Genomic DNA, 18,853 nt, shown 5'->3' with positions numbered 1-18,853 from the left:
GGAGGGGACGGTTGATAAGGGGAGGGGGGGGTTAGCCACTGCGGGGTCCCTGCATGTGGCCTGTCCTATACACTGGGCATCTACTAGGCTCTGTCTGGGCACTCTTCTGGACCCAGGCTTCCCTGGGAGGCTCGGTGTCACATCAGGGTCACACATTCCCCAGGGGCCCTTAGGTAGCTATTGAAGTGGTCATTGGCTGCCCCCGGAAGGGGTGCTGGAGAGAACAGGGAAGAAGGAGGAACCTAGAGTCAAGGCGTTGGGACAAGAGCAAAGCTGAGGCCTGCAGCTTCTCCAGAACTCTCTGGGGCAACACGAGCGACCTTCTTCATCTGCCCCAAGCAGCCCTCAGCCCCATGGAGACCCCTGCGTGGTCCGTGTGACTCACATCGTCTGGGGTCTGGGAGGGTCCTCAGAGACCAGTGAAGTCACCCCCCGCCTTGAGAAGGAGGAAATGGGAGAAAACGGGAGGCTAGGAGGCTTGCCTGAGGTCCCCAAGTGAGCTGGAGGCAGAGTGGGATCTTCTGCCCGGTCAGGTGCCGGCCAGATCTTTTGGCTTAGTGCTGCCAATTCTCCCAGCTTCCAGAAGGGGGCAGCATGTCACAGATTATCCGAAGCGCTGGCGGACCCAAGGGTGGTCTGGGTTAGTCTTGTGTTGCATCGAGCCAGTGGCCAAGACCCCGTCTCGCTGAAAAGCTTGCGCCCTGGGCCGGCCAAGTCTTCCGGGGAGTTGGGCGCGATACGGCCAGGGCAGTGATGCGTGGGATCGGATGTCCCCGAGGAGAAGTTCCTGGAGTCACCCAGAGTCCCCGGCCCAGCCCTAACTGTTGGGGAAAGGGAGCTAGCTGGGTTAGAGCACTCAGGAGAGAGAGGCCTGAGGGAGCTCAGGGAATAGGGGGAGGGGAGAGGGTGGGGGCGGCGCAGACAGGCCCTCACGTCTCTGAAAGGCCCTGATTACAGGCCGGAACTGGAAATCAGCTGTGTGGGAGAGAGCATGGAGCCCGGTCTCCCAGCTGCTCCCCATCCCCCAAGCACCCCACCCTGGGCATCTGGGCTTCTCGGGGAGGGGAGCAGACAGATGGCAGAGTGGAGAAGGAAGAAGGAAGGGGGGGGGGTCGTGGGATCTCTATACGGAAGCCCGAGTCTGGAACGACCTGACAAGCAGATGCTGGTATCCTGGGAGGGGGATGGGGACCGGGATTCAGGCTTTGACCCCTCTCCCTTTACAGGGGAGTTGTACATTGGCGGTCTGAGCAAGAACATGTTCAGCAACCTGCCCAAGCTGGTGGCCTCCCGGGATGGCTTTCAGGGCTGCCTGGCCTCGGTGGACCTCAACGGACGCCTCCCAGACCTCATCGCCGACGCCCTGCACCGCATCGGGCAGGTGGAGAGGGGCTGTGACGGTGAGTGGCGGGTGCAGGAGTTGGGGGTGACTCTGCGGGCCGCAGGAGGGCCGGCCGCAGGGCTTCGCTGGGGCAGCACAGTGGCCTTGCTTCTCGGGCCTCGCGGGAGCCTGTCCCCACAGCCCTGGGGCAGGGGTGCCGGGGATGAAGGGTCACTCACTTTTCCCGTTGCCTCTCACCCTGGCCTCTTATCGCAGTTCAAAGCCAAGCCCAGCCGACCCTGAGCACCCCTCCCCACCCGTGGCCACCCCCCGCGCCCTTGTCGGTTTTTGGCCCTTTGGTCCTGGCAGGACTGAGAGTGGGGCCTCTCACCGGACTCTGAAGCTTCCGCGCCTCCTGGGGAGGGAGGGGGCTTGGCTGAGTGGGGGGTGTTGCTTCCTCCCGCCTCTTCCAGGCCCCAGCACCACCTGCACCGAAGAGTCCTGTGCCAACCAGGGTGTCTGCTTGCAGCAGTGGGATGGCTTCACCTGTGACTGCACCATGACTTCCTACGGAGGCCCTGTCTGCAATGACCGTGAGTTCCCGGGGGGATCTGGCCCCTTCCCAGCCATAGGGACTGCCGGGGAGGAGAGAGGGTCTCTGAGAGCCATGCTGCTTGCTTCCTTCTTATCCCCTCTTGTCCCTAGAGCACGGGGAGGTGGGGGGGGGGGGAGTGGGGGGAGGGGAGCTGCTGGCTGCTGTCGACCCTCAACCCTCGACCCCTTGGAGTCTTTCCTTTGGGGCCTGGGTGGGATTGCTGCTGCCTGAGCCCCTGGGGCAATCTGCTGATAAGACGGCCTCCTCCCTTTGCTCGGAGCTGGCTGGACGCTGCCCCCTTCACCTGTACCCAAAGATGTCAGCCTCTGTTGCTCTCCCTGTGAGATTTTGGTGACGGTCTTAACAGGTTTGATGTACCTGCTATAGCTCAGGACAGGGGGCAGGCGTCGACCTGCACCCCCTTTCCTCCGGTGCCCTCGGGAGAGTGCAGCGGAAGTCTCGAATTTCCTGCCCAGAGTCGGCCCGCTCCCAAGGGGGCAGGCTCAGGAGATTCCCAGGAGGCCAGGCCGCTGGACAGCTGGCTTCCCTAGACAGCAGTCATGCTGTTCCCGACTCCCCCCGCCCCCCGCCAAGAATCTCAGCTGTAGGTGGTCCCCTTGGAGCCACAAGGACACTCCTTAGCGTCCTTGCCTCGTTCTTCTCCCTGTCTGGGCATCTGTCTGCCAACTTGCATATTGTCTGAGGCCCCTCCCTAGAGAGGGCACTGTCAGCGGCAGTTTCTGGTACCGGGGCTTGGTGGCCAGCAGCAGGTTAGGGCTTGGCAGAGGGAGGGCAGCTGGGGCAGGAAGTGGAGAGAGGGAGACTCCTATCTGAGGGGGGCTGCGGAGTTTCTCTCGGACGACTGGCCTGCGGGCAGCAGTGAGGAAGAGGGCAGCCTTCTCAGGCATCACCTGAATGGTCTTCCTTCGGGGTAGCCCTGTGGAGAGACCAGGGGTGTGGCCAGTCAGCTGCCTGGGAAAAGACACACACACACACTCACACATACACACACACACACACACACACACACCACTCAGGACTGGGCTTTTTCATTTTACAAACATGGGGACCGAGGCCTGGAGGGGTCAGTGGATTTCTGGGGGTAGTTAATAGTAGATGTGGGCTGAGAACTGGGGTCGGTGCCTTTGCTTCCCTGCCACGTCTTGGAGCCGTAGTCATCCGGGCACGAGTCCTGAGTCTCTTACGGGATCCACCTACAAGTTCCAGGGACTGGGCTCTTGGGCAGATCTTGGTTCTTCCTTCTCTGTGGGAAGCATGTCCTGCCCTCTTCCTCAGCACTGTTGGGGGGCTCTGAGGCCTGGCCCAGGCTTGAGGATCTCCGCTTCCTGTTCCCATCCTGTCTTCAGGGTTTTCCTCGTCTGACCTGCTCCTCTCTGTTCCTCCCAAAGCCCCCAGACGATGTCCCCCAGGGCTCAGGGACACTGGAGCCCTGGCTCCCCGGGGAAGAAGGACAGGGCGGGGCCTCTTTCTATCCAGCTCACTCACTGTGCACAGATCTGGAGACGGTGGTAACTTCGATGCTTAACAGTAATAATCCCCACTGGTTGTTTAGCGTTTGGCAGTTCACAAAGCTCTTTTAATTTATTCCTCAGTGAAGGCAGTGGGCTGGAGACCGGCCGTCCTGTTTAACTGATGGGGAAACCGAGGCCACTTGCATGCCCTAAATTCTTGGGTGCTGGGGGGATAGAGTGCGGTTGGAACCTGGGAGCTCCTGACTCCATGAGCTCCTGCTGTTCATTTAGTCCCGGGTGGTGGTGCTGAAAGTGGGCATTTCTTTTTTTTTTTTTTTAATTTTTTTAATGTTTATTTATTTTTAAGAGAGACAGACAGACAGAGACAAAGTCAGAGTGTGAATGGGGGGTGGGGGAAGGCAGAGAGAGAGGGAGACACAGAACCGGAAGCAGGCTCCAGGCTCCGAGCTGTCAGCACAGAGCCCGACGCGGGGCTCGAACTCACGAACTGCGAGATCATGACCTGAGCCGGAGTCGGATTCTCAACCGACTGAGCCCCCCAGGCGCCCCTAATAGTGGGCATTTCTTGCCTGGGATGCAAAGGATCAAGGTCAAGAAATACTGCTGCCCACTGTCACTACCACACTGGCACATACCGGAGCCTTCTGGAAGCGGGCATAGAGATTGTTGGGAATGTAGGGAGTTATGTCATCTTTTAGCGAGGGTGGGAAGAGAGGCTGGAACCGCTTCTTCAGGTTCCAGGAAGGCGGGAGGCAGGGAGACTCGGAGCTGGGGAGCAGGGCATATCTCGGGAAGAATCACCATCCCCGAGCACTGGTCTGTGTCTGGTGGCAGGCCTGAGCAGAGCCGTGGAGGTCAAGACAAGGTGGGTGCAACCTGGCAGCTGCTGGGATTCTGCCTGCTGCTTCCCCCGATACCGGCCCTGGGGGACCTTCTGAGATCTCTGCCCCGGAAGGGCAGGGCAGGAACCTGGGGCTGGGGGCTGTGCCATTACTTCCCAAACCATAATTCCCTCTTCTCTTGGGATCGTGCCTCCTAATTCTCCACGTTCGGCTCTGTGTCTTGTTCGTGCTGTCCCTCTATGGCTGGTCTTCTTGGGGCCCAGCCGCTGCACAAGGTCAAGCAGGAACCTGGCCGAGAGGCCTGTTCAGTTCACCCTGCTTGAGTGTGAAGGCCCTGGGAACAGCACGGGCATGAAGGGGCCCAGAGCCGGAAGAGAGGGAGGAGGGTGGGAATGGCCAGGGTGTCCTCAGAGCGTTGGGGTTGTCTGGTGGGGGAGAGACTGGGGCGGGGAGACGTCTGACCTTCATTCAGGACAACCTTTCCCAGCTTGTGGCCTCAGTTTCTCCGTCTGTAACATGGGGTGTGCAGGACCTCTGTGTCCCTTTAAAGTTCAGTAGTCTGCTCTGGGAAGGCAGGAGAGATCAGAGGAGAGAACCCATCTCTGCCATGAGAGAGAGGAAAGTGGGGGAGAGAATGGAGAACAGAATACGAAACGAGGGACGAAGGGAAGCTAGAAGGAGGGACACGGCTTGACATGGGGCTGAGACTCCAGGGCTGGGGTTTGGGACCCAGGCGCTCCCATCAGGCCTGCTCAGGGTTCTGTCTTCCAGAACCCCCCTCTCCCAGGATATCAGCTCTTCCCCATGCCTGCCCTCCCCTTCTCATCTCTCCACTTGCTCTGTTCATCTCCGCGGGCTCTATTGATGTCTTGCACACCTCTCCCTCTCCTCTTTTACCCTCCGTCTCCCCCCCTGGCTCCCCAACGTCACCCCCTCCAACTCTCTCCACTTCCCACTCACTGATATTGATTGGCCTCTAGGCGGTTTCCCTTCCTCTCCTCTCACCGCCACCGGCTCCTCCCTCCTTCCCTCTGGGACCATAAATTTTCTGCCTGCTCAGAGCTGTGTCAGTCTCTATTCCAGAGCCTGGGGCACAAGGATGGGATGGAGAGGGCAGGCGGACAAGGCTTCAGGGGGCCCCAGCCCCGCTTTGCAGGCTGCAGTGTCTCTTTCCTCACGGAGCCATGTTCCACCTCGAAGGCTTCCTTCTCTTCTGGGGACCCCTTTCTTCACTTCTGAAGGGCCAGGGGCCAAATGGGGCCACGTGCTCCCACAAGGTTGGGGAGGTGACCTGGGCAACAGGGGAGCTGTCCTGGGTGCTGACTGCATTCAGGCGTTCCCGTCCGGCTCACGGTGCTGGAAGATGAAATTCAGAATCAATTAGCAGGAGCCAGCCCTCTCCTGCCTGTGCGCCCCCATTCCCTGTCCCCTTTCTCACATCGCCTCCCCTTTCCTTTTGCCCTTTCTTCACCGCCCCTCCTCACTCTACTACCCTGTTTCTTTGGCTCCTTCCAGGTCCATCTCCACCTCCCTCCCTCTTCCTCTTTCTTGACCCTCTGCCCCCCACCCCCACCCCTTCCCTGGTTCGAGGAGACCATCGTCTCACTGAACCCAGATTGATGTGGGTGCAGAGGTCACATCCAGATGAAGGGACGGGAGTCTCTCTGCACTTACCTCTTGGGCTATGACAAGTGCTTCCCAGAGGTCCCCAAAACTCTGCGGTGGGGAGTGGGGGGAGGCAGATCCCAGTGGAGGGGCACCTAGAAGAAGTGGCTTCCTCGGCCGAACCTAAGTGACCCAGGAAGGGTTTTTGTCCTAAATGGGACACTCAGTGGACAGGTGTCCTGAAAACTCCGTGGAGGGAGAGGTTGAGGCCGGGGGAGGGGAAGATCGGAGGCGTCCAGCGAGGGTGTGCTGGGTAGGGGAGCACCCTTTTGGGAAGGTAGTGAGAAGACTGTACGTGTATGACGTGTCTTCCCCTTGAGTACCTGTGAGGCTCTGGGTCATTGTTTTTGGAGGGTGAGCTGGGAGGAGGTGTCTGTGTGTGTGTTGGCTGTTCATCGCTTGCGGCCGAACACGTATGTGTGCGCGCATGTGTGCCTCTGTGCATGTGCACACCTCCTGCCCCTCCCCCGCGCCGAGTGTGAGTCCGTGCGCCAGTGTCTACGAGCACATGTATGCATGTATGTGTCTGAGCCTGTGTGTGTGCCTGCGCGCTCACTGGTGCCTGTATGGGCACGTGGGTGTCTCCATACCCGTCCACATCCCAGCGTGCACGTGTGTTCCGAGGGGTGCGTGCAGAGGTGGCCGTGGCCACATCTCTGCGCGCTGGACCAGAGAGGGCACCACTGGGGTTCGTCCAGGTGCGGGGGAAGGGAAGGCGGAGGAAGAGAGCTGCCTCTCTTGCTAGCCTCAGTCCTGTTCAATTATTCAGCAGGGCCCCTTCTCTGGAGCGGGCGGGAGGGGAGCGCGCGCGCGCCCGGGCGCGGGGGAGGGGCGGGGCGGGGCGCGCGCGGAGGAGAGGCGAGCGCCAGGCGGGCTAGCCAGGTGCCGTGCGGCGGAGCTGCCCAGCGCCGCCCGCAGATCGGGAGCCGCTCGGGTCCCTCTGCCCTGCCCCCTCCTCCTCCCGCGCTCCCTCTCCCCTCCCTCTCCGCTCCTCTCCTCTCCTCCCTCCCTCTCCCTTCCAGCCCTCAGCCTCTGCAGCAACACTCCGCTGCCTCCATCTCTCCACCGGAATCTCGCAGGCTCGCGCCTTTCCTCTGCTCAGTCCCGCTCCCCTCCTCTCCTCTCCCCTCCTCTCCCTTCATTCCCCCCCTCACCCGGATTTGCTTCCCTCCTCCCTTTTCCCGCCCCCCCCCCCCCGGCCGCTCCCTCCTTTCCCCCCCGGCCTCCGTCGGGCGGCAGCGGCAGCAGCGGCGCGGCCGGCCCTAGTCTCCGTCGTTCTCCCGCTTCTCCCCTCCGGCCTCCCCCCTCCCCCGGCTCGGTTTTTCCGCAGGATTTCCCCCGCTCTCCCATCCCTGCTTGGCCCCCGCGCCTCCCCTACCTCTCCACCCGGCACCATGCCCCCTCCCCCGGGCGCTCCCCCGGGTTTCTGACGGCCCTCTGCGCCGCTCCGACCCCGCCGGGATGCGGGCAGACCCTTAGCTCCTCGAGATGGACCCAGGCGTCCTGGACCTTGGCGTTGCCGCTCCGCGGACCTCGGATTCCCCGGCGGGATCCAGTTGATTTCGTTGGCTCCGGACCGAGGCTTGGGCTCTGGTTTTCCTTCTCTTCACCCCTACCCCCCCTCCCGGGGCTCGGAGCCGGAGGGGGGCTTCGCGGGGCTGCGCAGCCCCGCGTCCCCGCCCCCGGCCATGGGGCTGTGAGGCGGCCGCCCCCGGGCCGAAATGCCCCCCGGGGGGAGCGGGCCGGGGGGGTGCCCGCGCCGCCCCCCCGCCCTGGCCGGGCCCCCGACGCCGCCGCCGCCACCTCTGCTGCCGCTCCTGCTGCTGCCGCTCCTGCTGGGGGCGGCCGAGGGGGCCCGGGTCTCCTCCAGCCTCAGCACCACCCACCACGTCCACCACTTCCACAGCAAGCACGGCACCGTGCCCATCGCCATCAACCGCATGCCCTTCCTCACCCGCGGCGGGCACGGTAAGTGGCGCTCTGCCGTGGCCGGCCCCCCCCACCCCCACCCCCGTCCCCCCTCCCCGGGCCTCCCGTGCGCGCGGCCCCGGCCCCGCGGGCCGCACCCCAGCTTGTGCGCGCCGAGGCCCGGCCCCTCCGCTTTGCGGGCCCGCGTTCCCTCACCTACCATCTCGGGCTCCCAGCTCCTCGGCCCCACCCTGGCCTCTCCATCACCCCCTGCGTCGGCCTCGGCTTGGCCGTCATCGCTCCTTTCTTGCCTCACCTTCACCTCCTTCTCCCCATCTCGGCCTGTCAACCCCTTCCTGTTTCCGCTCCCATCACCTCCCCATCTCTGTGCCTTCGTCCTCGGTCCAGCTCTCCCCCTACCCTGCCCTCTCCTCCACCTCTGCCCCTCACCGTTTCTCCAGCCGGCTCACCTCCACCTCTGCCCCTCCCTACCTTCCCACTGCTCGTCCGGCATCTCTGGGCCTAGTTTCTCATCTTTGTCCCCCCAGCTATGCTCCCCTCCGCCCCATCTGTCATCTCTGCCTCTGACGTGTCCCGTCTCTTCCTCTCCCACCTCTCCCATGTCCGCCTCTATTTCACCTCTGTCCCCCCCCCCCCGCACCCACCCCGTTTCCCCTCTGACTGGCCTTCCATCACCCCCCAAACAGTCAGCTCCCTCCCCTGCCCCAGCCCTCTCCGGGCCTCATCTCTCCTTTGCAACCCCTCTGCACCTCTGCCCTACCTGCACCTCTGACCCCCAGCGTCTCTCACCTCTGCAACCTTACTGCTTGGAACTCACACTCCCCCCCCCCCTCCCCGCCCCAGGCTCCCTATGATCTCCCAGCCCGATCTCCCCACCTCCCCTCATCCCAGTCACCCCATCAACCTGGGCCAGTCCTCCGTCACCTTCCACTTCCTGTCACCTCTTATCTCAGCCCCTCGTGACCCTTCCATCTCAAAACCGGCTTCATCTTCCCTCTCAGACCCTCATCAACTTCCATTTCCAACCTCCATCACTTCTTGTTTCGGCCCTGTATCACCTCCCGCCTCGGCCCCCCCCATCACTTCATAGCTTCAACCCTCAGGTTCTCTGTGTGCCATTCCTTCCTAACTCCGTGCCTGCCGCCTTCCACCTCTGTCCTCCCTGGTCCCCGTGACCCCTCGCTTCTCGTCCCCGCACCCCACAACTTCCAGCCTCTGCACTCTCTCCATCACTGACACGTCCTGACACTTCACCCCTCTTTCCCGTGCCGGACCCCATCGCTTCCCGTCTCAGGTCCCTCCTTCCCAGTCCAGATCAGACCTGTCACCTCCCATCCCGGAGACCCTATCACTTCCCATTTTAGTCCACACATCACGTCCCTTCCCTGCATACTGGCATCCCTTTCCATAGGGGACCCGTATCCCCTCCATCTGTGTACCTCTCTCCCTCCCACTTCTGCACCTCCCCCCTCCCATCTCTGCGCCTCCTTCGCCTCCTGTTCCTGTCCCCCCATCACCTCCCACCTTGACTCCCATGGTGTTCTGACATCTCCAAGCTCCCATCACCTTTTATCTGGACTCCTATCGTCTCTCATCACTGTGCTGTCACCAGCTCTCACTCTGTACCCTTGTCACCTCCCATTTCTGTGCGTCCATCACTTTCCATCTCTGCCCATCCAGCACCTCTCTTTCTTTTTCACTCCACTCTTGTTCCTCCCTCATCTGCCATGCCTGTGTCTTCCTCGCTTCTCCTCCGCGCCCCTCCCGGTCCACCATTTCTGCGCTCTTCTCTGCCTCCCTCGTGCTACTCCTCCCCCGTCCATCTTTGCTTCCCAACCTTTGCCCCTGTGTTCCTCCCAATCTTCTCACCCCCTTTTCTACTCTATCTTTTCCTCTTTTTCCGTGCTCTATTCCGTCTTTGTCCCCTTCCCAAGAGTGGCCCCTTCCCACCCTCCTCTCTACTGCCTCCCTCTCTCTCCCCCAGTGTACCTCCTCTCATGTCTTCATAAGACTGGGGTCCTCTCCATCCAGCGCTCTGCTCCCAGGTCTCTCTCTTCCTCCACTTCCCCAGCCCACACCTTCTCTGGCTCTTAACCCCCTTTTTTCTCCCCACAAGCTCTTGGGCCCTCTGTGCCCTCGTCCCTCCTCTTCATTGTCCCCTCTGGCTCCCCAGAGGCCCAGTGATTCCTCCCAAAGGGGCCCGGATAGGACGTGAGCCTTCTGGGCACTGAGGCGATGTGCAAAGTGGGCAGCGTGCGTGCAGTGAGGAGCAGAGGGCCAGAGGTGAGAGAGGAGTAGGCCCAGGAGAGGCGAGCAGATTGGAAGGAGGGACCTTCCTAGGAGCTGAGTGGCAGAGGAGGGCTCAGTAAAGGAGCTGGGGTCAGGATGCAAGGAGCTGGGAGACCGGGAGAGAAAATGGAGGAGAGAGCATGGAGGTGGGGGGGGGGGTGGCGCTGCTAAGGAATGTTGGTTTTGGGGTTGCCTCAGAGATGTCCACTCCCTTGCTGTGTGGAGGAGAAAAATAGCCCCCTTCACAAGAGGGCTAATGGCTGCCCAGTGCCACAGGGCAACCGAGGAGCAGCCGCAGGACACAACTGGAAGGTGGTGGGAACCAGAAGGGAGGGACCCATGGAGGGTTAGGCAGGTGAGAGGGAGGAAGAGGGTCAGAGGACAGATAGAAGAGTCCGGAGGAGGCCCTCTGGCTGGCCCCACCTCTGTTTACCTTAGTCAAGAGAGGAGGGGAAGAGACAGGTTTCTCTTGGGACCCCCTGCTTGGCTAGAGGAAGAGGCCAACTTGGGAGAGCTTTCTAGACCAAGGGGCATCCTCCCTCTCTGCCCCAACATCTCCCCCGCATCCCCCGGTGTGAGGGAGCCTCTCCTTCTGCACTTGCTTCTCTGTGTCCTTTCTCTGGGCTTCTCCCCGTATTTCTCCTTGCCTTCCTTCCCCCCTCTCCCCCCTTCCCTCCTCCTTTCCTCCTTTCCCTCCACTTACCTCCACCCCTCAACCCCTCCTGTTGCATAATATCCATATCCACCTGCCAGATACCCATTGACACCCCTGCACCTGATGTCATCTGGGCTTGGGTGGGTGGGTGTGTGTGTGGGGGGGCCAGTACACCTGGATCCGAAAAATGCCCCGAGGGGGTGACACTCTCCTGGTCCTTGACCCTGATTCTGGTTTCAGAGCCTTTCAGCCCCCGACCTTTTTTTCTACTACTCCCTGAAGCCAGGGATGGAGAGCTCTGGATTCATCACTCCAGCTTATAAAGGGGGCTGGCATTTATTTTGATTCTGCACATGGGTGGGTGAACTTGGGGTCTGTGACTGGATGGTGTGTGGCCCAGAAGTGGGCCAGAGCGCTGAGCCCAGGGACTGTGGAGACCCCCCCGCCCCCCGCCACCGCCAGGGTAGTGAAGGTCCATTTACAAAGAGCCAGGATGGGCTATGGGCACCTAGGACCGTGGCTTTTCTGGATTGTGCAGGACGTTTTATCCTCTCATGATTTCGAGATCTACCAGAAGGTTTCTGTCATGGCTTCTAATGCAGCCGGGAGACTGGCAGACGGACGGGCTGCACATGTAGTTTGAACCACAGGGGCATCACTGCATGGGTGGTTATTCACATGGAATGAGTTTATTGTTTGGGTCTGGGTTAGCTAACCATTATTAATGGTTGTGTGTGTGTGTGTGTGTGTGTGTGTGTGTGTGTCTTTCTAGAATGCAGGTGTGTGGGAACTATATGGAAGGTTCTTGATCGTTTAGTGTCTTACTGGGTCAGTGAATTTCTGCGTCCAGGAGGCCCAGACTATGCGGGGTGTGGACAGAAGGTGCCAGCCCTGGGCTGTTGGCGGTGGGCACCTGGGCCTGTGGCATCTTGCTTCTGGCCAGAGGCTCTCTTGTCTTGGGCTTTGGGGTTGTGTGCCCCCCCCCCCCGCCCTGTTGTGCACTATGGCGCTCACTAGCTACATGGGGAGGTCAAAGACAGTGGGTCTGGGCCTCCTAGAGTTAATATTCTGGGCCTTGGCTTAGGCCCCTCTCTTCTCCGGAGCCCTTTCTGGAACCTTTCAGAGGTTCTAGATGTGGTGTGGTGTCCTGGGCTCCTTGTCTCCATGCCTTCCCCTCCAGGGGAGTCTGGTGGCCGGGGGCATACAGGACAGCTTGCAGAGGGGCGGGGGGGGGGCGAGAGTTATCTCCAGGGCTTGGGGTCCAGCTGGGGAACAACCAGAAGGGACCTGGCAGAGCCCCATCCCCCTGCCTGCCTTCCTCCCCTACCGGGATGGAAGGAGGCGCCCTGCTGGGGGGAGAAATGTCTCCCCAGGGTAATTACTGCTGCCCCAGTCCAATAAGCCATTCAACCTCATCGGTCTAAGACAGTGTCTCTCCACCCGTTTCCCCCACAGTGTAATAAACGCCCTTAGGCTTTAACAGGCCCACCCCGCGTAATAACCAGCTGCAGCATCAGAACAGCTGGGTAATAAAGCCCCCGGGGAAGCCGGGCTGAGCGTGGCCTGGGCTGGGGACTGGAGGGCTGTGGGCAGGTGCCCTTTGGCCTTGGGCGCGGGGACGCTGGCCGTCCAGTCCTGCCCTCGCTGCCCGCCCAGGCCTGCCTTTGTGCACTTTTACCACAATGTTTGCTGGCCGCCTCGTGTCTCCTATCGGAGTCTGCCTCTCCACGCTGGGTCTTTGTGTGCGGCTGGGTGTGTCGTCGCCTGGGTGTGGGTGTGGGTGTGGGGTCTGCGGGTGCGTCACTGGGGACGTGTCTGCCGTGGGGCCCGGGGCTGGGGTTGCCGGCCGGGCCCCCGATCCCGGAGGCCTCACTGCCCCGTGGGGCACGGGGCCTGCCCGCTCCTCAGGCCCTGTCTGGGTTCAGGCCGGGTTCTGTCCAAGGTGATGTACTGTCTGGGGTCCTGGGGTGGGGAAGTGAGGAGAGAAGGCCTCCCTTCCCTTAGACCTGGGAGGTTTGGGAACAGGCTCCACAGAAATGGGGTTTGGCAGGTGTGAGGGACCAAGAAAACCAATGAGCCCCACTCCCCACATCTACCTGGGGGCCCCCCGGAGCCCATAGGGTGGAGAGGCAGCGGCCTCTGGTCCGGGAGGCCGGGTCAGGGGGCCGTGTGGAAGAAGGTCAGCAATCTCTGTTCCCCTGGCCCTCCCCACCCCCCAAATTTGGACTAGCAGCTTGTGAGTGGAGGGGGAAGGGAGGACCCTGGGTATGGTGGTTGCCATGGAAACAGCCGGTTTTCCAGAGTGCTGCAGTGTTGGGAATGGAGAGACTGTTGCCGGCTGAGAGGCCTGCCCTGCACCCGGCCTTCAGGCCTGGCCCCTTCCTGGCAGGTGACCCGCCTGGGGTGGGGGTGCGGCTCACTGTGTACCCTGCCCCCAGCCAGCCCTCCACCCTGATCCTGGGGCTCCCTCCTGACACCGGGGCCTCCAGCCCCCACCCCGTACCGCCCCCCTCCCCCCACCCAAGTATAAAGGATACGTGGGTCTGGAGGGGCCAGAGCCAAGCTGCCTCTGTCCGCTGAGGGTGCTCTCCCAGTCACTCTCTGTGGCCAGATGTCAGTTTTTAGACGTCGAGGTGGTTCTTTCCTGCCTGCCCTGCCCTGGGGGCCGGGGTCATCTCTCCTCTCAGGCCAGATCTGGGGAGAGGGAAGGCGCTGATGACCAGCACTCTGGAGAATAGTTCCTTCTCCCCCAACCCCTGCTGCCTCTCTGGGACCCAGGCAGAAGTCTCCCCTTCTCCCCTCAGCTCTTCCCTGGGCCTGCAGATGGTGTAGACGGTGCCTCCGTCCAAGGCACTCAGGGTCCCTCTCCTTCAGGGGCCTAGGGGCTTCCTGGGGTAGATCCCCCTCATCCGTGATTGCCCAAACTGCAGCGGGGCGCCTAGACCCTAAGGTAGAGACCCCAAGGTGCTTGAGGGGCCTGGCCTTGAGGGGGGTGACCAGCTGGGCTGCCGTCTTGACAGAGTTTGTTCCTCGGAAGTGTCTAGGCCCCAGGCCCTCCTCAAGTCTCCCTCGGGCCTGCCCTCCCTGGCTCCTAGCTCCCTGACCCCACACCCCAACTTCTACCCACAAGGCCCCACTTTCCTCCCAGCCTACTTCAGGCACGTGCCCTCAGGCCCCACCACCTTTCTCTCTGGATAAGTCTTCCCCTAAACCCCTCTCCCCTCCCCCCCCCCAGAAGTGCTTTGAGAGGAGTCGTTAGTGGCTAATTATTTAATTAAGCATTTTATGAATCTCATCTGCTCTATTTAGGTTCTAAAGAATGCAAGATAGTTCCCTTCCTTGTCTGAAGGCCCCCGGAGTAGGAGACCTCTAGGCTTCCCAGACAAGGCTCCCTTCCAGGAACCTGGGCGTCCAGCCCCCCACCCCCAACCCAGCCAACGGTCTGCCCCTACCTACCCCTTCCACCCCCCAGGGAGCCCAGTCAGCCGCAGGAGGGAACATGGCAACTAATGGGGTTTATTTTGGGGCTGAGATCGTTAGGGACCTCACACCCGCCCCCGGCAGCCGGATGGAGGAGACTGAGAGGGGAGAGAGGGTGGGGTGGGGGAGGGCAGGGAGAGGGAGCCTTCATCTCTGGCTCCTGTTCTCCCACTTTCTCTCACCTACACCCCTCTCTGTCCCTCTCTGTCCATCTGTCTCTCTGCCTCCTTCCTCCTCTGGCTGTCAGTCTCTAGTCCGCTGTACCCGTCTCCCCATCCCCCAAGGTCTGTCTCTTCTTTGATGGGTGAGGCTCCAGGCACCCCCTCTTTGGGCCCCAGGCAGCCCCCCTCCTAATTGGGAGTGAAAGCAAGGAGTCCTGGACAAACTGGGACCAGGATTTCCAGGGGCTTGGGAGGAGGTGGGGGCAGGCAGTGGAAGGGTGCCAGCCTGTAGGCGATGAGTCAGAGCTGAACACAGCCCCTGCTCCACTCGCCATCGCCTGGGGCTCCTTCTGCCTCAGTGCTTGCTCAGCTTGGCCCCACAGAAGCACACACCTCCGACCTGTCACCTCTGCCAGCCCTGGGAGAAGCTGAGCCGGTCGGGCCCAGGCCCCCCCCCCCCCCCGAGGTCGGTCCTGCCTGCCCTCGGTGCGCTTCTCAGTCCCCTTGCAGCCTCTCTCTGGGCCCCCTCTCTGTGCCACTCTCTCTGTCGCCTCTCTGTTTTGCTGTAATTACAGCTAGAATCCTTGATGAGGCAGCCACGTCTGTCTGTGCGCGTGCACAGACCCTCCGCCGGGCACCCGCCCGCCAACTGTTCCCTGGGATGGCAGGGCCTGGTGTCCCCGTGCTCTGGTTGCAGCCCCGAGGACCTGCTCGCTTCGCTCTCCTGAAGTCATCTCTCCTTCTCCCTTCTCTCTGCAGCCGGGACCACATACATCTTTGGGAAGGGGGGAGCGCTCATCACCTACACGTGGCCCCCCAATGACCGGCCCAGCACGAGGATGGACCGCCTGGCCGTGGGCTTCAGCACGCACCAGCGGAGTGCTGTGCTGGTGCGGGTGGACAGTGCCTCCGGCCTCGGAGACTATCTGCAGCTGCACATCGTAAGGATCCTGGCCCCTGACCCCGCCCCCCCCAATCCGCTCAGTCCCCTCACCGCCATGGGATCAGCACCTCAAATCCCCCCTTCCCACCCCCGATTCCTGGAGGTTCCTCTGCGCGGTTCTGCCCCTGAGAACTATCCCCTTCCTGTTCTGCACTCCCGGAGCCGCCCTGGCCGGTCTGACGCTCTCCGGCTCCCCACTCCCTGGCTCTGGGTCCTCTGACCTTCCTGAGCAGAGGGGCCTCCTTGAGCCTTCCGGGCCATTCTCCTGCAGCCCACATTGTGACTCCCTCCGGGGCCGCTGCCTGCTCCCCGCTGGCCCACCCGGGGCAGCCCGCTGTGTCCTGCCCTGTTCTTGCCACGCTTCTTCAGGCCGCCCCGCCCCCAGAGCAGCCGCAAGGCACGTTGCCTGAGATCCTGCTGCTGTCTGTGCTCCCCTGTAACCTCTGTTCCCGTGACCTTTGCCCTCCCGGCAGCCCCTTGACCCTGCCTCCCCTGCAGCCTCTGGCCTCTTGGCCGCACCCCACATCCTTATCCTGGCCTCCTGTCCCACGTGGCTCTGGCTGTTTCGCCGGGCTCCCCTCCTCCACATCTGCTTCTTCCCAGTGCCTCCCTCTGGGCCTCCCACCAAACCCGCCCCCCATCTGCCCACCCTCCCCCCCAACATCATACCCTACCCGCTCCACCTGCCATACCCATTATACCCCCCACCCGCCCTACCTCCCTATCTGCCCCATCTGCCGTACTCCCTCCTCCGTCCACCTGCCACACCACCCCCCTGCCCCGTCCTACCCCTCTCAGTTTCCATCCTAACTCTAGTCTTCGGGTAGCCCCTTTTCTTCTGTGACCCTTTCCCCTTCTGGTCCAGCCCCACACCCTTCCCTATGGCCTCTGGCCTTGCCCTGTTTCATTTCTGCCCTTAGCCTCTTCCCTGTCCCCTCCCCACGGACTTAACCCCTGGGCCTCTGACCTCAGTCTCCATTTCCACCTCCAAGTCCCCTTATAGCTGCGTCCTTTCGCCGCCCGCCTCCCACATGCTGACCCTGGCCGGGACTCCCGAGCTGGGGGGGTTGAGTAGGGTGGCCAGGCCCTGTGTGCTGGAAAGGTCTGGGTGTGGGGGGTGGGGATCTGGGCTTCAAGGGGACCAAGGTAGCATGTCTGGGCTCTTGGCCTCTCCCCCTGATGGGACCATGGCTACCGGCCCCTCCTTGCGCAACAGCTCTTCCCGGGTGCCGTGGTTGCAGACCCCTCCCCCACCGCCAGGGAGCCAAGGAAGGAGGTGTGAGATGTCCCATGGGCTGGGGTGGAAGCGGCAGCCGCTGGGTGCTGGACGGAGGAGGCCAGGCAGGGAAGTGTGTAGGAGACGGGTGTGGAGTGGCGACTAGCCTGGGAAGAAGGCCTGGAAGGTTCGTGCTCGTGTGACAGTGTCTCTGGAGATTGTGACTGCGGACAGCACGTTGACTGTGTGTGACATGTGGGGCTGGCTGCGTATCGATGGCGTCAGCAGTGACAGCGGGACCTTGGGGGACTGGGGTGGGGCACAGGCTGGTGGCCTCTGATCGCTTTGCCTTTCCCAGAGGACTGGTATTTGCTGTTGCTTCAGTCTCCCGACCCTGTGGCAGGTGTGGCCGTGTCTCCGTGTCCTTCTCTCTGTGAGTAGGGCTCCTGTTCTCTCTCCACACACTCACGAGAGGCCATGCATGGCTTCGGAGCCGAGGGCCCGGATTGGAGTCTCAGCTGTGCCACTTCCTTGCTCTGTCCTTGTGCGGTCACCCCATGGCTCTCAGCCTCAGTTTCCCCATCCGTGTAGTAGCTGGGTGCTGAGAGGACAAAGGGAGGCCGTGAGGTTTAAATGAGATGGCGCGTGTCAAGCCCTCGGGACACGGCCTGGCCCGTAGGAAGCGCACAGTGTCAGTCCACACCCCGACCATCTGCGATTCCACGGGGCGAGTCAATCTGCGTGCATTGCGTGTCTGCCTCTTTTGACCACTTCTGTGTGTCTTTGTGCCTGTGTGGCAAGGGGACGGGGCTCCCCGGCGCTGAAGACACAGGGTAGGGGGTCGGGGTGCAGGGAGAAGGTGTCTCCTCTTCTCTCCCAGCAGGCGAGGCCTGTGGCGGGATCATGGAGGAACGAGGCCCGGAGCCTGGTGCTGCAGAGGGCCGGAGGGGGGCGCCAGGCCGTGACGGGGAGCCTGGCGAGGGTGGGGGCCCTGGAGGAAGTGTGGGAGCCACGGGAGAGGCCGGCTCTGGGGGAGGAGCTGGGCCCAGACGGGGCCCGAAGCCCCTCGGGGGCAGCCTCCCAGCCCCTCCTCCCCTGGTGACACACCAGCTCCCGCCACCGCGTCATTAGCAGCTCTCAGAGAGTGGGGAGGCGGCAGCAAAATAAGAGAAAAGCAATTTGACGTTTCTAATAAAGCGTCGCTCCACTTTGCCAAATTAATTTTGACTCCCATAATTATTTGCTGTAGGAGCGGCCGCGTTCTCCCCACCGCCGCCTAATGAGGTAATTGGGGAATTAGGAATTAATGACTTTAACAGAAGTGACAACTGACTTCACGTCGGGAGCAGCTCTGGGAGCTGCCTCTCCCCCGGAGCGCGTGGCTCTGAGCTCGGCTGCCTCCTAGGGAACCCAGGTGTCCTGCCTTCCAGTCGCCCTGGCCGGCCCTCTGCCTGGGGTCCTTGACCGCCATCACTGCCTGGCTGAGCCTCACGGGGAGAAACTCTCAGCGGCGTTACTAACAATAGTACTGAGGGGCACCGGCTGTTTCCCCCACGTGCGTGGGGCGCCCGTGACCGTCCCGTCTCCCCGCGATGTTGTCAGCCTGTGGGTAGTGGGGGCGGGGGGGCTTGCGAGTACTCTTTGTTAGGCAAGCCCAGCCTCAGTTTCCCTGCTTTACTGCATCTGAGGAGAGATGCTGCGTGTGTGTGTGTGTGTGTGTGTGTGTGCGCGTATGCACAGGTGGCTTTCCCAAGTTCTAGGATGGGGAGAACTGGACCCACAAGTGGGGAAGGGATTGGGCGTGGATCTCCAAGTGAGCCACGGCTGCACCCCCCGTGCCCTGCACAGGTCTCTGCAAAACCCCAATCCCCTCCCCATCCCCAGGGCCACCAAGCTGCTTGGCTCTGTTGGCTGCAGGAGTTGACAGCTGATTGGGTCCTAATGCCCAGGCTGGACTGGGCTAGTCTTTCAGGAAGACCCCAGGAGTGTGTGTCCTCTCTGATGATGGGTCATGGGTCCCATGACCGTGTGTGATCCAGGGGGCCTAAGTGAGCCTGTGTGGGTGTCTGTCCTATGCAGGAGGGTGTGGGGGACTCAGGAGGCTGAGCTCAGGAGTGCTGCTGGGAAGTTCAGGGGAATGGAATAGAGGCTCAGGTTTAGGGCCTCCTGGGCCTCCCCCTGGCTCCTTTAGATGTCTTTGTCTCTCAGGTAGGTTGGCCTCAGTAGCCTCTCAGATCATTCCTCACCCCCCCCCTCCCCCGCAG

General features: G+C 62.0%; 1 protein-coding gene across 1 annotated transcript in view; it reads left to right on the top strand.

The window, feature by feature from the left end:
* Positions 1–18,853, top strand: part of NRXN2 (neurexin 2) — a 79,753-nt gene that overhangs the window by 36,711 nt on the left and 24,189 nt on the right. Inside the window, exons 12-14 of the mRNA XM_042958364.1 lie at positions 1,227–1,400; positions 1,795–1,914; positions 15,190–15,371. Coding sequence (XP_042814298.1) covers positions 1,227–1,400; positions 1,795–1,914; positions 15,190–15,371 — 476 coding nt within the window. The remainder of the gene's footprint in view (positions 1–1,226; positions 1,401–1,794; positions 1,915–15,189; positions 15,372–18,853) is intronic.

The sequence above is a fragment of the Panthera tigris genome, chromosome D1 (assembly GCF_018350195.1).
Source record: "Panthera tigris isolate Pti1 chromosome D1, P.tigris_Pti1_mat1.1, whole genome shotgun sequence".
Taxonomy (NCBI): Eukaryota; Metazoa; Chordata; class Mammalia; order Carnivora; family Felidae; genus Panthera; species Panthera tigris.
This window is presented reverse-complemented; position numbering and strand designations above follow the sequence as displayed.